Source organism: Phoca vitulina, unplaced genomic scaffold (assembly GCF_004348235.1).
Source record: "Phoca vitulina isolate PV1807 unplaced genomic scaffold, GSC_HSeal_1.0 scaffold7, whole genome shotgun sequence".
Classification (NCBI taxonomy): domain Eukaryota; kingdom Metazoa; phylum Chordata; class Mammalia; order Carnivora; family Phocidae; genus Phoca; species Phoca vitulina.
In genome coordinates, this window is record NW_022589710.1 from 9,337,937 (window position 1) to 9,358,824 (window position 20,888).

The 20,888-nt window shown below is 39.5% G+C and overlaps 1 protein-coding gene across 9 annotated transcripts in view; it reads left to right on the forward strand.

Moving 5' to 3' along the window:
* Positions 1-20,207, forward strand: part of AKAP6 (A-kinase anchoring protein 6) — a 574,958-nt gene extending 554,751 nt beyond the window's left edge. For 5 of the 9 annotated variants that reach the window (XM_032404915.1, XM_032404920.1, XM_032404914.1 and 2 more), the window contains 2 exons: positions 10,613-14,013; positions 19,237-20,207. In XM_032404915.1, coding sequence (XP_032260806.1) covers positions 10,613-13,972 — 3,360 coding nt within the window. In that variant the 3' untranslated portion in view covers positions 13,973-14,013; positions 19,237-20,207. Of the gene's footprint in view, positions 1-10,612; positions 14,014-14,907; positions 15,147-16,803; positions 17,402-19,236 lie in introns of those variants that run through there. The other 4 variants (XR_004299524.1, XM_032404916.1, XM_032404917.1 and 1 more) reach the window with 4 other exon arrangements.
* The last annotated feature ends 681 nt before the right edge of the window (positions 20,208-20,888 follow it).

Genomic DNA, 20,888 nt, shown 5'->3' on the forward strand with positions numbered 1-20,888 from the left:
GTACGTGGGTTTTGGAAATGAGGACACAATGCTGAGAGAGCTGGTGCATTTTTATTCTTGGAGAGAAAGTAGGTGAAATGAACAGACAGAGACAACATCTCGAAGTTTAAGGGGAAAAGAAATATTTCAACATGCATATTAATCTCTGGAAACACATGGCATTTACATGCATTTAAATGTGGACAGCTGTGGTGTTTAAGTGTTAAAAAATTTCATTAATGATGCATAGAGCTATCTACTTCTGTTGGCAGGCCTTTCAGTCTTCAATCTGACACTTCCTTTTTTATCCAGCAAGCTAATTTCCCCTCTTTTGTGAGTAGTAACTGTTTTCACACTACTGCTTACCCAGCAAGCCTCCTTATTGTTTCATGGTTAATTATCTTCTCCAGCTTCACCTTCCCCAGCGTAGGGAGCAGGACTGTTCCTCCCCAGCACTAATGAAAGCTGGGTTTTATGGGTACACTGTGTAAATAAATGCAAGGTCTGATCAGGCAACATAATAAATGAGTTCCTAAAGTTTATGGAGTCACAGCTCATCTAGTGATTTTGCTAAATAACGAGAGAAAATGATTAATTTGGTGGGAGGAGGGACTTTAAATTTGGAGAAAAAAATCACGCTTTGTTACCTTGGTATGGAGCCTATCTGCAGATAAACATAAGGGATCTCTAGTTCTCCATGTATTCCCCACGCTTCCTAATAGCAGCGGTGATGTTTGCCAGGAGAATGTCTTGTGTAAAGTAGACCTTTGAAAAATATTGTTGATTTGGTAAGAGGTGGAGGTCACCTACATTATATTACCCTGATTACTTGCTATTTATTAAGGAAAAAACAAAAAAAAGCAGTCAAGGTTTATGTAGTCAACATATGCTACGCCATGCACGGACTGCAAACAAAGCAGGGATAAGTCACAAATGCTACCGTTGTCGAGTGCCTAGAGTAGAAAATTCAGCAGGTCTTGCCCAGGTAATTAGCTCCACCGGCTGGTTGGTGTCTTGCCTCCCTGGACTATAAACTCAGCATATTCTCTAAATTGCCATCTTAAGGATCCCTATCTGAAGGGTTTGGGGCTTAGAGTTACTTTTGGTTATTTTTGCCTTTGCCTTGCAAAAGGATTTTAAGGGATTAAGGTGACCCTAAACCTCTAATATAGCTTTTTATTTTTTTTTAATTTACAAAATGAATTCACATTTTGAGATCATTTTTCCTCTAGAATGAAATTTACATGTCTTTGACTTGGGAACCTTTGATTTGGGTTACAGTTTGAATTAATGTCCCAACATTCAAAACTCTCAAGTGCCTTCTCCATGAGAGACCAGGACCAGAGCTCCTATTGCAATCAAGACAGAATTTTTAAATATAATCGGATCTTAGGATCCTTAATATTTCTTGAGATCGCAAAAAGAAAATCCCCCCAGGGATTCTGCATTTTTAACGTGTCTAAGGATTCTAGGAATCAAAAGTATAAAATCTCTTGGAAACTTACTTCAAAGATGTTTATTACCTTATAGGAAAATTCATCCTGAAATTTCAAGCAGCTTTTCCAGCATCAAGTGTAACTTGTATACTCTCTCATCACTTTTATGGAGGGAGTAGTGACAATGCCAGGGAGATGTTCTAGCAATTCTGAGAATGTTTAGCTCTCCCTAAGTCTGAAAGCAGTTACCTTTAAAGGAGTCTATTAAAGGTATAAATCAAATGAAATAAAATCAGATAATAGAAACAAGGGTTAAGCCATCATAAGAAAGTGAATCATAGATGAGCTGCCTGTTAATCATCTTAAACCTTGGGCCAATCAGATGATAAACTCAGAAAAGCAAGATAAGTTTGATTGATTGGGAGGGAGAAGAGACTAAAATTATATGTACCATTTTTGATAATCTGGTTTATCAAAATTGGCCAACATTTTAGTCTTAGTTTTTTTCTCTGAACATTGCGTTGTAATCACAGTCTTAGAATTAAAAAAAATAAAAACCAAAACGAAACCACCCACACCCTATTTATCTGAGAGGAGCAAACAATTAAGAACAATAATAACACCGTGTTGGCTCTTAATGGTGAGAATGAAAAGACACACAATTCTCTCAACTAATACGTACTTTGTAAAGGGCATTATCCGATGTTTGGCTTTCCAGGCAGACCTCAGCATGTTGGCAAGGCTCTCCTTATACATTAGGCTACCTCAGGAGCATGCCACAAATCTCGTGTTCTTAAAATTCAGTCTGAACTTGGAAACCCAAGTCTATGTCACAGAAAAGCCTGTGTGCTAGGAAACTTCATTTGTTGACAGCACTTTTCACCTCCTCTTTACTACGAACATGCTCTGTAGGTTTTAAAAAATGCAGGTTTTTATTAATGGGAGATCTTTATCATAAAGGAGGGACAAGAGTCTACTTTTCACTAAGGCAAAGGTGAGGCAAAAACAACATCCAGAGGCACAAAACTCAAATGTTATGTCAGTCCTGACTGTCAAAAGGCAAACACCAAACAGCTAAAACAATGCCAGAAAAATGAGGCCAGATGTTATCATTAGGGGGAAGAAAGTTGTTTACGAGACTTGACATGTGGTTCCAGTCATTGTCATCCAAGTGGGTTTACCACGTGCTAGAGTGTAGAAAATGCCACCATTTTATTGTGGTTGGGTTTTTACAACTTTACCGAAGTTATGTTTCTTCTGTACTTCCTTTTATTTGTTTCAGTTCTTTATAATACTGAAGAGGTCAGATAAAGACATTCTTTTATTTAAAAATCTCTTCCTAAGTTCTCTTTTTGATTCATTTTTAAGCAATTCTGAATTTAGTTACTTTCTTGAAACTCTGGGGAAAAATTTTCAGGGAAACAAAATAGGGACGAAGAAGAGAAAAATAAGTAATTTTCCTATTTAGTCTGTTGTGACTATGATGAAAGTGTCAATATGTTTGCATATAATGCAACAGTCAAGACAAAATAATTTATTTACCAATGATAGTAGATGGTTTTTCTAATTACTTCTAGTAAAACACTCAGAGTTGGGTGGGAAGGTACCTTTTTTCTACAGTGGATGCCTAAGAGATACAAGTAATGATTTGTACAAGAATTAATGTGTTTAAGGACAACATAGCTTGGAGCAAGGCATCTGACTGTTGCTACGTGGCTTTAGTACTACCAACACTGAGGCTACTGCACCTACGAGTTCTTTAGTGATTGTGACAATATCTAAATGTCCTTAATTGATTGGCGCAAACATATTGCTTCTTAATCTAAATAGCACTCCTGTGGGGCAGGCTCTCCAGTGAAACTGAAGTTGTAGAAAGGGAAGAAAGCGGTGCTTATATTTTATGGATCCTTCTTTCGTCTGTGGAATTCCCCCTACAGCCTCACGATCACCTTGTTTATTGAACCTTGCACATTCTTTGGCTTCCATGGTCGCTCCACTTCTATTCCCCTTCCAAGACTGATGTTGGAGGACAAGAAAGGTGGTGAAGAGCACCTGGTAGGACAGGGCTCCCAATCTCAACAGCAGTTTTACTGTAGATCTGGGGTTCCTTCAGGCTGACACATCCGATGCTCATTTCCTCACCTCCCAGCCTCTAGGACCTTACCTCTCTAAGGTTACAAATGACCTTCTTCTTGCTAATTCGGTGGCTTTCCCTCACCTCCCATTCTTCTTATCTTTTCTACTCTTCTAACACTCTTAACCACCCACTGCTTTAAATGTCCCCTTCTCTCAGCTCCCAGAATATTATACCAGTCCTACTTGGATTTTCCTGCTGTTTGTTTCCTTTGCCGGTTGCTCTTCCCTCCTATAAAAGTACCCATAAAGCTCTATCCCATCTGCCTTTGCTTCTTACCGTTCCCTCTTCTTGCAATGTCCCCCTCCCCCCCAAACTTTCTCTTGAGTTCCTTTCTCTTCAACATAGCCTATATACCCTTCAAAATAATAGACAACAGCAATGTGGCTAAACTCAAGGCAGGGAAGTCCATAGGGTGAAAAGAGGCAAGACAGAACTGTGAGACATACTGTCATCTAAAAGGCAGCTGAAATGGATTTTATGAGGAGGCTTAGCATCAAAGTAATCAAAAGAGGAAAAAATTCAAGAAAAATGGAGTCAAATACTACAGAGGAATCCAGTAAAATAAGGTCAAAGGAGATTGGACTATCCCAGCAAATAAGGGCTCTATTAATCCCGCTCCTCTCTCCTCAGAAGAGACTGCTGCATCAAAACGAATGAAGTTGAACTAAGAGAAGTAGTATACACAGCGTGCTCTTTCCTTCAGCGTTTCTGAGAATGATGAGCATGTGCACAGACCAAAGAAGTGTGTAATAAAAAATTATCTTTATTTGATAATATATGCACTGAGATATAAATGAATTCAGAAATATTATCTGTTGTAATATTTTCATAAGCAAGTTCCTCAATAGAGTGATGAAGTCCTGTTATGTTTGATGGTGTTACAGGCTCTGAAACTCAACAGGACTGAAGACTCCTGTTAGATTGTTTGTTTATTTTATTTTATTTTAATTTTTTAAAGATTTTATTTATTTGAAAGAGAGAGAGAGAGCACGCGCACAAGTGGGGGGAGAGGCAGAGGGAGAGGGAGAAGCAGATTCGAATGCAGGGCTCAATCCCAAGGCTCCGGGATCATGACCTGAGCCAAAGGCAGATGCTTAAGTGAATGAGCCATGCAGGTGCCTGTTCTGTTTTTTTTTAATTGGGGTAAATTAGCATAACATAAAATTAATCATTTTAAAGTGAGCAATTCACTGGCATGGAGTACATTCATGTGTTGTGTAACCATCACTTCTATCTAAGTCCAAAACATTTTCATTGCCCCAAAAGGAAACCCCACAAATGTTAAGCAATTGCCTCCCTTTTCTTTCCCTCAGGCCCCTGGTGACCACCAATTTTTATTCTGTCTCTATGGACTTACCTAGTCTGAAATTTCATATAAATGAAGCCATACAACATATGACTTTTTCTCTATGGCTTTCACTGAGCATAATGTTTTTGAGGATACTAGCTTTTATAATTGAGAGGTGGCACCAGCTAGAAAGTCAGAAATTTTCTAGGTAGTTTCACCATGGCAGAATGTAACTTCGGGACCTTTCCCCAGATCTCTTCAATAGTTCGTGAGACCACAGCCAAGTCTTTCTTCATGCAGTTACCTCAGTAAAGGTTTTTGAGAACCTGCTTTCTGTCAGGCACTGTTTCAGGTTTGGGGGCTCTAGTGGAGAGAGACAGACAGAGCCCCTGCCCTCATGGAGTTTACATCAGGAGGAAAGCCCCTGATTCTTAATATCGGACTCTCTTTTGTCCCTGGGCCCTGTTGAGAACTAAGGCAATTTTTGCTATTATTAAACTCACTTTAAAACAACATCTAATGGATTTTTCATTTTCAACTATTTCAGAAACGTCTGTATCGTCAAGACTAGGAAATATGCCCACATCAGTACTCATTTTAGTGAGATTTGTGAGATGACTTTAGGTTTTACTTGTCTGTTTTGAGTTTCTGATCAGCTTTGTTATTGAAAAAGACCATTCACTAGAACAGTTTTTGATCATTAGTGTGAGATAGACTTTCAAAGCATTTTCTGAGCTGAGACAAGTTACTTTAACATTATTGTCAATCTGATAGATAGTGAGCAGGATTTGATTGCTCTCATGTGTCAGTTGTGATAGAAATTCACAGACAATGGACCTGCCTTTTTTAAAAAAAAGATTATTTTCAGGAAATAGAAAGTGCTTGAGTTATGGGCCTTGCTGAGAGCTGGGCAGGTGTCTTTTCTCATCTGGTTATTCCTAAGGGATAAGCCCAGTCAGGACAAAGACAAACCCACACCCCATTTACAGCAGTGGGAGTGAGTAAGGGATCTAATTGATGTTTATTTCATTAAATTCCATGCATGTGGTTGTACTAAAGAGATTAGTCAACCAGCCACCAGTCTTCATGCAAACATAGTTACGGTTATTTAATTGTCAGTCCTGTCCCACTTCAGCAAAGGGAATCTATGCTGATAGCTGCCAGTCGTTGGCGCCTACTGTGTGCCAACCCCCTGACTCCCCCCACCCCATAGGACTTGACATACGTTTTCTCGTTTGAAGGTCCCAACACTCCCTAAGGTAGACCCAATGTGCTGTGATTATCTTGGACATACAACTGATGGAACTGAGGCCTGTTAAATAGTTGAACTAAGTAACTGCTAACTGTTAAATAACTTGCCCAGGACCACAGAGCTAACATGTGAGAGAGGGGATCCAGGATTTACACTCAGATCTATTTGAGTTTCTGCCCTAAATCCCCAAATGGTTGATAAACATTTAGTGAACATTTTTGCTTTTCATCCCATTTCTTTTTCATCTAACTCTGAATCTATCTCTGCCCCTAAAAGAGGCAGATTACAACAAACTCCGAGTTCTCTTAAAAGCTGTCTTTCCATTTTCTGAGAACTAGCAATTTGTTATGGTTGCTGATGTTGTTTTTGTTTTTAAAAGATTTCCACCTAAGTCAAATTTAGGAAAACAATTTTGCATCTAATGCTCAGTAACTCTGGTTTTAGATTTGGAGGGGGAGGCAAGAGAAAATAATTGCATCAGAAAAACAGAGCAAATATATGAAAGTTGGAATTTCCCCTTGTTTAATTTGATTCCCCCACCCTGATCTATATGTATTATTTCTCCTTCCTGTCCACCATCTCAAACTTCCATGTGGTCTGCTTTTTGCTCTAAGGTAAATACGCAGATCTTTACTCAATTACAGTTAATCATGTTTCTGTTTTTATCATTTTTATTTATTTGTATGTTTTTGTTATATTCCACTTTTCTATAGATAAATCTCTATTCCCAGGACTTCGCAAGTGGTGCTGCTTAATAAACTCCTGGATCTGGAATAAATAGGAGGAACACAAATTACAAGACCTCCTAATGGTTTTGCCCATTTAGAGCACCAGAAATTCGACTGAAACAGTTCAGTTCACGCTGATCTTTTTGACCTCCTTTAGTTTTTTCAAAAGATGCAAATTTTTAAAGGAAATTAAAGGAATCTAGAGGTAGCTTTATCATATCTCTGTTGGGTTGTTTTATACGATGTCAGGTTCCTTCATCCCCACACTTTAGCTGGTAATGGTTTCTCATCTCTTATAAAAACCCATTTTTTAACCTATAATTTTAAGAAAATCCTAGAAATGCAGTCCTGGGAGACCTAATTCAATTAAAGCCATACAAGTACAGAAGAAAGTTAATTCCGATGTATGTTACTTGCTACAATTGGAATCTTGATTCTTTCATCATCATCATCTTTTCTCCAGCCTCTTTTACTTTCTCTGTATATATTGTGCTGAAATAAATAACTTGCTTCCAAGAATTAAAAAAAAAAAAAACAAACCCAGCACCAATTAATCCCACTTGTTTCTTGAGCAGATCTGGAAGGGGTGTGTGTATGTGTGTGCAATTATTTATATAGACTTTAGGTTTAGGCCAAATTCTGCACCAATGAAGCAAGTTTATGAATGAAAGAGCCTCACACAAATTAATTTAATTCAGAATTATCTCTGGAATTGCAGTCTCCCTATTGGAACCTCATGGACTACTCAGCATCCTTTTGGTTTTGGTCAAATATTTTTAGATTTTGTCTAAATCCATTTTTGATTTATCACTTTATCAAAGACAAGAACATTTGTGCCTTTTAAAAAAGCACCAGTTTCTCTAGAAAAACAACAACAAATGGTTAATTAGCTTGAGCATTACTGGCTGCTGAGCTATCATCAAAGAGAGCATTCGACCAAATAATTTTCCTGCAAGTTACATCACTCTATATACATATCATTTCTTTCAAAGATAACTTTTTAGTTATATAAATATCCCAATGCCCTTCCTCTTGGAAACTTTCCGTACTTTCTTGCCCCCAGGGGATATTTTATGTTTGAGGTTAAATCTTGAGGAAATGGAGATTTCATTGAAAATATTGACAGAATTTAATCCACAACAGAAGGGAGTGAATGAGGGCAGAACAAATAGGACTTCTTTCATATGTAAAACTTAAAGTGCAAAGTGAATGATTTTCTAAAAGATCTTGTCAGATAGTCCCAGGAATTGACATACAAAAAATTTCAGCAATTGCAATAAATTTAAGAGATGTATAGGAAGAGAGAGTTAAGGCGGGGAAAAGACAATATTACATCTAAAAGTCTCATCTTTTCCTATGGAAAATCTCCACTACAACTACTAGTTGAGCAAAGGATTTGTTCTTTTAGGTGCTGCTGTAAGTTTTCTACTTCCTGAGGCTTGCATTTGTAAAGCCACAAAGGGCAGCATTTGGTCGGAAAATGACTGTGTCCTGGAAGACAAGTCCAAGTTATAGGCGTCGGTTGAACCGGCTAAGCTCCTGACGCACACTCAGATGGCACAATTCCTGCATCTAGTGTGAGCCCCTGGGTTTGGGACTCGCAGAGAAAATCCGTGCTGCTAAATGTTGAAGTCAACCAGAGAGTTACAAAGAGAGCTTCTCGGAAAGACCAGTTCAATTATTTATTAGCACTCTCAGAGTCTGGTGTCAGGCAAGATAGTATTTGAAATTAATACACTATTTGATTAGACTGATTGATTGTTTCTACAGCTGAAGATTTTAACATTCATTAGCCATACTAACCGGTCATTAGTACTTCCTTTATCAGCAAGCAAAGAATAAACAGAAATCCTAATAAAAATTCATCACAGTGAATGTACTCCATACCCAAGTGAGTATGATGACTGCCAGTGTTCTAGATTAACTGCTGTAACATTGGCAGCATGAAAGATTTCTGTCATAAAATTTAAAAATATCCCTTAATTAATGTTTACTTTGTAACTGGACTCTTCTAAACTTTAGTAGGCTATACAGATAATCTCTTACATATCCAGTATAATAAAGTGCTAATGGGGATTTTACCCGTAATGAGGTTGTGTGGTATCCTTTAACTACTAGTTCCAGGAAGGACTGAGGGCTTCTTGGGAAAGTTTTGTGAATGTGTTGCTGGTGAAGCCTTTTCCCCACTACTGAGGAATAAAAGCATCATGGCCTGTTTTTCAACCAGGCTGTTAAAATAATTCTGAATTGTAATGCAAATATGCTGACCTATTCATATTGTGTGATATCTCTCTCTACCTACCGTGTCATGAATCCCTTATGGTTTTTAGGACAAATTGAAAGAAATGATAAGAAGGAGAGAAGGTAGGCAGAGAGAACCCTTTATGAATCGACTCAAGGCCTTGAGAATTACAGCTACCTTATATTGACTGCCTCCTCAGCCCTTCACAAGCACTAGCTTATTAGTATTCAGAATTATCTCAAAAGATTGCTAGTGCTAGCCCCCTTCACAAGTGATGCAAAGAGATCGGTACTCAGGAAAGTTAAGCAACTTGCCCAAAGCCCCGCAGCTGGTAGGCAGCAAAGTCAGCATTTCAACCACTTTGCATAGTTCTAGAGCCATGCTTATCTGCCTGACTACCCTGCATAAACATAAGCTGAGCTGCAGAGTTCTATTTGAGTTTCTGTCTGTAGATGAGCCTGTCAGGCCTGCATATCCCTATCACCTCTCTTGGCTCTAGCATGAATCCGGACAGCTGGGCAGCAAGTGAGGATGGTGAGGGAATCTGGACAGAGTCCAGGAACCCATTCAACCACTGTGTCCCCGAATAATGTGTCAAGCTCTACCTAAACCAAGTTAAAACCAGGATGTCCAAGGAAAGATCAAGGATCCCAAGTACGCAGAGTGCAGTGTAAGAGAAGCTGGGCTGAGTCAAACTTGAGAGTCAGGAAAGTCTTCAGATAGTTGTTATTCTAGGGCGGGAGGTGGGCTGGAGGGAAGGGTTCCTGCTTATAATAAATAGGGAAAGGACTGACAAGAGTGAGGCAAGTTAACAAGATCAAAGTAGAATCTCTGTCATAGGGAGAGACTGGGGAAGTGAGAGAGAGACTAAGAGAACTGGGGCCTAAGACTCAGGGTCCAGTAAGATGTAGGTGAGGAAACCAGTCAAGTGTTGTTTATCTTGGGTCTACTGGGGAGAGGGCCAAATTCCAAAAGGGAAGGCAGAAGAAAAGATAGACAAGCAAGGGTCTCTGACCATGAATGGCTCTGCAGGTGGCTATAAGTCTATTCTACTTGCCCAAGGCAAAGGCTGTGTCAAGTGGAAAGCCCAGGCATAGAAGAGTCTATGGGGGTCTGCCATTTATGGCTGCAGATGGTATTCCACTGTGGACTGCAGAACTAAGAGTATCAGAGTCAATGTGCCTTAAAGATGTCACAGGCTCTTCTTACCTTCGTTTACCTGACAGTTTTATCTTCACCCAATCCCAGGTTAAAAATGTAGAAGAATCAATAGGAAATCGTTAATTCCAAAAATTACAACTTGACTGTAATAATCTTACATTTTAATCTACATTATTGCCTTCAGTGACAAATTACTATTGATAGAAAAACCCATTTCAATAATTTTGGATGCTATTCCAGAGAAGAATAGAGCTGATAATTATGCTATCTTTCAAATCCATGCTTGGGGGCAAATTTCTTTCCTGACTCTTCCAAGAGATTTTGAATGGACGAAATGTTCATGCTTCTGTTCCCTAATACTTCTTTTTTTTCCCCTTCCTCCTACACAGGAGACTTTGAATGTGATTGATCCTGGCTTGATGGATCTAAATGGGACGAGTGAGGATGCCCTGGAATGGGATGAAACTGACATAAGTAACAAGTTAATTAGTTTGAATGAAGACTCAAATGACCTTGATCAAGAACCCCAACCTGTCATGCCTTCCTTAAAGCTTGAAGAGATAGGCAGCGAGGACCCCGGTTACGAAGAAGAGGCAGGTGACCATGCGGGATCTCAGTATGCCTCGAGTATCACTGCCCCCTCCAGTCCACACATTTACCAAGTCTACAGCCTCCACAATGTTGAACTGTATGAGGACAACCACATGCCATTTCTGAAAAACAATCCAAAGTTCACCAGCGTGACACAGCCTAGTGTTTTAACGAAGAGTCTCAGTAAAGACTCTTCGTTTTCATCCACCAAATCTTTGCCGGACCTTGTAGGAGGTTCCAATTTGGTAAAGCCTTGCCCGTGCCATAGAGGTGACATGAGCCAGAATTCAGGCAGTGAGAGTGGAATCATGAGTGAAGGAGACACTGAAACCACTACCAACTCTGAAATGTGCTTGCTCAATGCGGTAGATGGGTCCCCAAGTAACCCTGAAACTGAACATCTGGACCCACAAATGGGAGATGCCGTTAACGTGTTAAAGCAAAAATTTAAAGATGAGGAGGAACGCATTAAGCTTCCAAATAGCTCTCAGTCATCCATTTCACCAGTGGGTTGTGTAAATGGAAAAGTTGGAGATTTAAACAGTGTTACCAAATATACCCCTGATTGTTTGGGAGAAGAATTACAAGGAAAACATGATGTGTTTACATTTTATGATTACTCTTACCTCCAAGGCTCAAAACTCAAATTACCAATGATAATGAAACAGTCACAAAGTGAAAAAGCACATGTGGAGGATCCCCTGTTTCATGGTTTTTATTTTGATAAAAAGTCCTGCAAATCTAAACATCAGGCTACAGAGTTACAACCAGATGCACCTCCCCATGAAAGACTTTTGGCAAGTGCATCCCATGAAATGGATCGAAATTCATATAAAAGTAGTGATGTAGAGAAGACATTCACTGGCATGCAGAATGGCAGACAGCTCTCCCTGTTATCCCACAGTTCATCTATCGAGTCCCTTTCTCCAGGGGGTGATTTATTTGGATTGGGCATCCTTAAAAATGGTGGTGACAGCCTCCAGCGAAGCACTTCCTTAGAAAGTTGGTTGACATCCTATAAAAGCAATGAGGATCTTTTTAGCTGTCACAGCTCTGGGGACATAAGCGTGAGCAGTGGCTCAGTTGGTGAACTGAGTAAAAGGACACTAGATCTCCTGAATCGTTTGGAGAATATCCAGAGCCCTTCGGAGCAAAAGATAAAGCGGAGTGTTTCTGATATGACTCTCCAAAGCAGTTCCCAAAAGATGTCCTTTACTGGCCAGCTATCATTGGACATAGCATCTTCTATCAATGAAGACTCGCCAGCGTCTCTTACAGAACTTAGCAGCAGTGATGAGCTCTCTCTTTGCTCAGAGGATATTGTATTACACAAGAACAAGATCCCGGAATCAAATGCATCATTCAGGAAGCGCCTGACTCGGTCGGTGGCTGATGAAAGCGACGTCAATGTCAGCATGATTGTTAATGTCTCTTGCACCTCTGCTTGCACTGATGATGAAGATGACAGTGACCTCCTTTCTAGCTCTACCCTCACCTTGACAGAAGAAGAGCTATGCATCAAAGATGAGGATGACGACTCCAGTATTGCAACAGATGATGAAATTTATGAAGAATGCAACTTGATGTCAGGGCTGGACTATATAAAGAATGAACTGCAGACGTGGATCAGACCAAAGTTTTCCTTGACAAAAGATAAGAGAAGGTGCAATCTCAGTGATGAAATAAAGGGCAGTAAGGATGTAAGTAGTAGTGAGATGACCAATCCCTCTGATACCCTGAACATTGAGGCTCTACTAAACAGCTCCATAAAATGTCTCTCTGAAAGTAATGGAAATGGTAAGAGTTTATCCCACACCCATGAGTTAGGGATGAAGGGTGAAAATAAGAAAAATATTTTCAAAGTTAATAAAGACCCATATGTGGCTGACATGGAAAATGGCAATATTGAAAGCACTCCAGAAAGGCAGAAAGACAAACAGAATGGGATTTTGAAGGAACCAGAAAATCTTGGTACAACGGGGAAGAAGAATTCAGACAGTGAGCATTGTAAGCGTAAAGTATTTATGGATAGCTCAGATGATGCAAATATTGCTGGAAATGAATTTGTTCCCCAGACTGTTAGACATCGTCCAAAGAAATGTCAAAGCCACCACCATTTTGAAAATTCAACAACTGCTTCTACTGCCACTGAGAAGTCTTGCCCAGAGCTGCCTTCAGAAACCAGAGTTATCAACAGACAGGATTCTGATGTACTGAAATCTTCATCTAATGATGCACCAAGTGTGTCTGGAAAATCCGCTCGTTGCTGCCTAGCACTTGAACAAAATGAAATAGAGGAGAACGTTTCTGTCAGTGACAACATTTCCTGTTGTGACTGTGAGCCAGATGTTTTCCATCAAAAAGATGCTGAGGATTGTTCCGTACACGACTTTGTTAAGGAAATCATCGACATGGCTTCAACGGCCCTAAAAAGTAAGTCTCAACCTGAAAATGAGGCAGCTGCTCCTGCCTCGTTAAGTCAGATCAAGGAGAAGGTGTTGGAACATTCTCACCGGCCCATCCAGCTGAGAAAAGGGGACTTTTATTCCTACTTATCTCTCTCCTCTCATGACAGTGATTGTGGCGAGGTCACCAGTTATGTGGAAGAAAAGAGCAACACTCCATTGCCACTGGACATTACCGACTCTGGCTTAGAAGACAAGGAGGACCCCGAATGCTTCTTTGAGGCCTGTGTTGAGGACGACCCGGAGGGAGACGAGCCCTGTCTCTCTGGCCCTCCTCCAAATGAACCTGCTGTTTCCGGCAAGGCTGCTGTGCCCCAACAAGCAGCAGCAGGCTCCCCTAAGTCCAGCGATACTTCTCTCTTAGCTGAGGAGGCACACATGGTGGCTCTTGCGAGTCCTCCCCATCAGGAAGAATCTGACGTCGGAAAGGAAGCGGATGGTTTACCCCAAGCTGCGATCTGTGGGGAAAGCTTAGAGCTAACCACTTCAAGGCTGGGCAGTGAAAACACAGGTGAATCAGGAGTGCCAGAAGAACGTAACACTGCTTCAGCCAAATCTGGAGTTCCAGAACTCTCCTGGAAGGCAAAGCAGCCAAAAGACAAGGCTGCATTGCTTCCCAACCCCAAAACTTTAACCTGTGAAGAAAATCTTCTAAATCTTCATGAAGAACAACATAAAAATATGCATAGGTAGAATGCAACCCTCTCCACGCATGAAAATCATCTCATTGAAAGGTATGTATGCTCCTCAGGTTTTACTATATATTCTTAATATATTTTTAACATGAATTTCATATATATCCGTATGTACTTCAATGATGAGTTTGAGTCAGCAGTGCCACAATAGGGGAGAAGACTAGTCAGAATGACCGGTCACGGCAGACATTTATCTGAATAAGACATTTAGGTGGAAGAAACGTTCCCAGCAACGCAAGTAACTGTGAGGCAAAAGGGAGAGAGACCGGCACAAGTGACATTTTTAGTGACAGTATCCTTATTACATCATTCTGGCAAGAAGGATACAAAATTTGAGGAAGTAGCCGAATAATTTAGGGCCTCACATTCTTCCAGTGAGGGAGGAAAAAAGGTTCTCCCAACTGCAATTATACCCTCTGATCAAAATGCACGCATAGTGACAATGCGCCCCACTTCAGTTTCCTGCACACAGAGCTGCCCGCTCCCTCCAGTGCCTGGAAATGAACAATGATAGGCTAAAGCTGCATCTCCTGATCTGGGCCTTCCTTTTATGCTTCTGTCTAATGTAACTATCATCACATTTGCTTCCCCAGTGGAAGGCTGTGCTGTCACAGCTCCTAATCATGGCCAAGGCTGAGGATTCAAACAGGACGGGAAAGTTGATGTTAAAGGAGAGGCTCTTATTTATCCACACACAGACCGAGAAGAGGCCCAGAAAGCAAATGCAGAGAGAATACATGACAAGTTAATGGCGTTTTGATAAAAACAGAATTTTTGAATTTTGCCTGAAGGTGACAGGCTGATTTCCATCAAAATTTTTAAGGAAGTCATTCCACTCTTCATATTTAATAAGACAGCTATTGATTGATAATTATGAGATGATGATATAGCTTGAAAAGTGACACAAAAATTCTGTTATTTTCTGTTTCTAAGCCCCAGTGATGAATATACTTTCTCAATCAAGTCTAAAGAAGAAAATTTGAGCTTTTGAATGTGAGAGTTGTATTTCACCCAAGTGTGAGGTGCCGAATGCCATCTCCACCCCCCACTCCAGAAGCTTAATGCCGTAACCTAAACTCGTGCTATAGGAAATGAATTACAGAAGCAATCTACCCTAATTTGTTAACTTATTCAAATAACAGTTATTATACTTAACTATGCTAAAGATTATCTTTTTTGTGGCAGATTGTTTATTTTTTGATGAGCCTAATTACTGATTTTCTAAAAGTAATTTACATTTATTACAAATACATCTTTTAAAATGTGACAGATAAATGTTGTTCCCATAATGTATTATGAAAAAAGTTACTATTTAAAAACACATTATTTAATTTGAAAGATGAATGGCAAACATCATTATTTTTTTTCCTGCAACACCTGTGCCCTAAGCTCATTAAAATGTGTGATTCTGTGTAGAGCTGCTAGAAATGGGGAGGGGGGGGAAATATATACCATATATATACCCTAAAAATAAACTCAGTATGCAAAATTGAAGAAAGACATCATACTTACTAATATAGCTCAACTAATTTTCTATGTTTCAGACTCAATTTACAATTGGCCGCAAGTGAGAACAAAAGTAGGAGAGAGAGAAATGTATTTTCTGTGAAATATGTCCACCCTATAATCACATTCTCCATCAGCATGCAGTAAAGCTGACCATTAAGGGAGAGGAACTGCAATTCCATAAGCTGCTTCTAAACAAGTTCTATTAGTACCGATTATATTGCTGGCTCATCCAAGCTCCACAGAAGGGCTGGTGGAGGCTGGCTGATTTTTGTTTTCTGCAAGGGGATAAAGGCTTGAAAGTAACACCTCTCAGAGCATGATACTGTGTGACTGGGACCCTCAAGTCAGCGGTCATGCTGAGGGCCGGGGCTCCAGAGGCGCTGGCCGGATGAAGCCCCTGGGTCCCGCACCCTTCCCTTTTAGATGCTCTGGGAGTTTCTTCTGTCCATGACATAGCTAGAGAATCGAAATGTAAACGATAAGCAGCTCCATCTTTGGACTTGGGCAAGTGAACGTGCTGTGCTGTTGGATCGGCACAAGCCCTCACATTTCACAGGCACGACAATGCAAAACTATCAGCTAGCCCAGCTGCCAGTCAGCGATATTTTGTTGAGCCCCCAGAGGTGGTTCCTGGCCCTATCTCAGGCAATGGGAGATGCAGCCAGATTTTACTTCCGCAGAACTCACGTCGCCCCCAAGTGACTTGTGATCAGCCAAGGGCCATTTAAATAGCCATATTCACTGGTCCTATTCAGTTTTTTCTGTATCACGCACACCAAATATCTGGATGCCTAAATTTTTCACCCGTCGTTAGCATTGGGTACCTGGGCATAGATATTTACATTTTGTTAAAATACTACCAACCAGGATAAGTTATTTAATCTCAAAAGTTGACATGCCTTTGGTGTTAAATATCAGGAATACATAGTAAAGTTATTTGGTAAATATGAGCCTTTGTGTCTATAAAAGCTTAACTGTTGTCATTGTTCTTCCTACAAGATTCAAAAGAGGGGAAAAAAGCTCTACTTTTTATTTTTTTAAAGCTTTTATTTATTTATTCATGAAAGAGAGAGAGGGAGAGAGAGAGAGAGGCAGAGGCAGAGGGAGAAGCAGAGACTTCTCGAGTCCCGATGCAGGACTTGATCCCAGGACCCTCAGATCATGACCTGAGCCGAATGCAAACACTTAACTGACTGAGCCACCCAGGCACCCAAAAGCTCTACTTTTTAAAGCAATTTCAAAACTATCAGTTGGGGTGCTCTATCAGAATAATAAAATACACTGCATTCAGTTTGCTGGGCTTTCTTTTTTTTTTTCCAGAAATAAGTTCTCAGATGATGAAGTTATGTCATCTGGAAGAGCTACAACTTGGAACACCAGCTGCAGTCTGCAACCATACCAAGAATTTTTTCCAAAAAAGTTTTGAGGTTTTTCATTTACTGTTCTAATTAAAAACCCACTGAAACTGTTGAAGTTTTAAACATGGTCTGACGCAGGATGCATTTGCACTGATTTCTAGGCACACTGCTGTGCTTTTCACTATTTTCACTTATGTGCCATGTTTCTACCAAAATAGAGAGGTCAGTTATAGCAAATCACATCAAAGGAAAGGTAACTGGATAGACCCAGATATTTCTGCTTAATTTGGAGGAAGCACATAATGTATGTCTGGAGTGCCTCCTAGGACCTGCCTAAGAGATGTACTTTGCACTAATCTTTTTGCTGTATTCTGACAGTTATTTCTTCATAATCCTCATCATAAGCCTCTGATCTTTGGTGAATGATTTAACCGTAAACTTCAGGCTGGATAAATCCTATGGTATAAAAATTTAACTCATCACATGCAGCCAGTGTGTACTTTTTTTTTTTTCCTTTTTGGTTTACTCTGGTTTTCAGTTTTGTTTTACTGTGTATGGGGTGTGTGTGTGTGTGTGTGTGTGTGTGTGTGTGTGTGTGTTGGAGGGGCTGTATTTACTTAGGATGCATATGTATCCTTCAGAACTTTTAAGCTCCATTGCTTTTCCTGTTTTATTGGTCTGCAAATGTGATTGTTGGTATCTCATAGATTTTAGATTTTCAGCAATTACTTGTATTTTTGCATGCTCAAGTATACGCATACACAGTAAAATTGCTCCTACTCAGTCATTACAAACTGAGAAAACTTTAAGAGCAAACATTTCTCATGTATACAACATAAATTCTTATTCTGTTTTAGTTGGATTGACACAAAATGTTTAATATGATCCAAAGCTGGCCAAGCAGGTTTAAGAAACTACTCTTGGTGATAGTGTATTAATTTTTCACTAAACAATGCAAGTGTAATCTTATCACATTTACCTTTAAAATCACTTTAGTAAGTCAAGGTTCTGGTGGATGTGAAATGTTTTTTAATTTTCCAGCACTTCTAAATAACTAGCTCTGCCATGCTAAATAACAAAGATTTTATTGGTCATCACCCATCGCGCGCGCGCACACACACACACACACACACACACCCCAGATCTGTGCTTCAGTCAGTTTTGCCTGCCCCTTTCCAAGTGGGCCAAGTTGAAAGAATTGATTAGCCAGAGAGAATTTAAATACTGGCATTTAGTAAGACCAGCTTTGCCTCATCTAAGGATTCCTTACTCAGTGTCCATGTTTCAAGTGAGTCAAGTCCTCATTTGAACAATGCACCATGCTCGTTTTTGAGTTACTGCAGTATTTGAGTGTACCAAATTTTGTTCCATCTTTTCCTGTCTATCTCTCCCTGTTCTTGAGAACCTGCCTTCTCTCCCCAACTTCCTATGACTTCAGCCAAACCACATTTGCTGAAGCTTTTCTGGCTTGTAAACAGGTTACAAGATTATAGAGAAAGAGAAAGATGGAGAATGAGATTATTTAGTTCTAGAAAGACAATAAAGCAACCTGACATCAGACATCAGAACTCGGGTTTAAACCCAGACAAGCAAACGCCTGCTTTATTTGAGAGCTGGTCAGAAGACCTAAAGTAATTGCATCCTGGACTGCCTGTCCCTGGAATTTAGCTGTTCTTCACATCCAACTTGTTGTTTTCAACCCCTTAGAAATAGGCAGAACTGACTGAGTTTGGAACAAATTTGTATCCGAGCCATCAAGATGTACAGAAATAATTGAGTCATTCTTATTTGCACAGGACGTCTATGCCTTAAATGAAACGCATTCATATTCAAGCTAGAAGCCCAAGTTATATCCTTTTACCGGCAAGGGGCTGAAACATTTGGAATTATAACAAAGCTATGAATATTTCACCGCTATATAATAGTGGAATTGTTCAGTTCCACTGTCACTGGCACACAGTCCCTGAGGGAAAGGTTAAACCACGTGAGGGTCCAGGTTCTCAGGCTGGGAATCACTGTGGCTACCTGGCTGTGTTGCTTGGCACCAGCAGCCTCCCATTTTCATAGTGATTTGAAGCTATCCTGAGTGTTCAAAACTGAGTTCACAAGCAAAAGAGTAGATGATATCCAGAGAAAAGGTCAAACTTGATGATTTTTTTTGTTTTCTTTAAAACCATGTCTTTTTTTTAAAAAAATGTATTTTTCAATTGACTCTGAAACATTTTTGTCAGTAATATGAACCTTGGGCTATTAAAATCACTATGTTTTATGTATCCTTTTATTTCAGCATCTCAGCAGGTAGTTCCAAAATGGCAGGCTTCCTCAAAGGGCTCAGTTCTACAAATGAAACAGACATTTCTGATACCTTTTCCTATCCCTTTTTTGTTTCTTGTAGATAAGCCTGGCTGTAACTCAGGGCTGGCTTCCTAATCCCACCCTGGGTTAGTCTGTGGTTTCATCACGTCACTGCCATTTGTTGCGTTGACCTCTCCCAAGATGAATCTTCCCTCCGAATGCGATTTGTCCACATGAGCCTTGTGATCTGGATTGTGCACTGGTTTTCTTTAGGTGATTGTCTTTGAAGTTCGGCAAAGCTGCTCGTTTTCCCACGGATTCCTGTCCCAAGCTACCTCTACCAACCCCGCCTCTCCAGCGAGACTTTTCCGTTTGCCTCCTCCCTCCCCATCTACTCTTTAAAGTTCTGCAGTCCACCAAATCGATGGTCCATTACATTCACCTGTCTGGAATGACCCCCTGCCGGTACTTGACCAAGTTCATGTTTCAATCTGGATTTTTTTTTTTATGGTATGATGCCTATGTTTATTGAAAGAGGTTTACCTAAAAGGCCAACATTTGTTCTGATTGCAGCATACAGAAGAAACACTGGTCCTTCTTTCAAAATTAAGCAACTTTTAAAAGCGCCATTTTATTTATTTTATTTTAAAAATAATTATCTATGCAGCACTTCAAGAAACAACTATATGGTGTTGTATATTATAAACTGGTGACATTCTACTGTTAAATTATGTACAACATTTTTGTTTTTTATGCTTCTTGAGGTGGTAATGAGAAAAAAGTTTTTTAAAAATGTGTGCCTTGCTGTATTTCTTATACCATTTATTAAAAAGCTGCTTTCACGGTAAAATTATGTTGGTTTGAAAGGAGGAAATAGCAAGGTTAAGATGTGTGAATAATTTCTGTATATATGTATAACCAAGTACAAACATTGATGTATAATGACAGTATAAAATGCTTTCATGTTTATGATGTCTAGTGATGTGGAAAATATAAGCCTTAAACCATTAGATTGCATGGTAATTAAAATTGGCATAATAAACATAGTTTATTGGGGGAAAAGGAAAATCAGTGATCTCTTCTACCTGTGTTCTTTACCAAATTATTACATCTGATTCTGGAAAAACTGTAACACGTAGTAGCTTCCAAAATATCGATATTGCGTAAGAAGCTTAAAATTACTTAAACTACACATGCTTTTCAAAATCTTTCTGATCACTATAAAGATCTTGGAACACAAATGATTAAATGCCAGTTCCCCTAAGCCAATAAGAACCTATCCTAGATTTTTTATTTCTACTTCTCATTAATGGTTTAATATTGGACTTCAGGCTACCTAGTCAGTCTCATATTTATTTTATGTAACTCTTTTGAATGGGTTTGCTAGAAAGATGATAGTAAAGTCTAGAAAATTTGACTATTTTGACTTAGACTATAGATTTCAGGTGTATTTATTTTGTGTTAAGAGAAATTAGCTGAGAAATATTCCATCTGGTCTTTATTGCTCTTCTTAAATGCAGTTTTTAATTTATATCCTAACACCTACTAAAGTGCCTGATACACAGTAGGTATTCAATAAAAATTTACTGAATTTAAGTATTGAATTAGGCAGTATGGGTGCCACGTACCTTTTCATTTTGAGAGACATACACTAAAACATAAACAACTAGGAAAATAGGTAATGCAATCATTCATTCACCTGATAGTTAACTAACACATTTTATCTGCAAGGACTATTCTAGACGTGGGAGA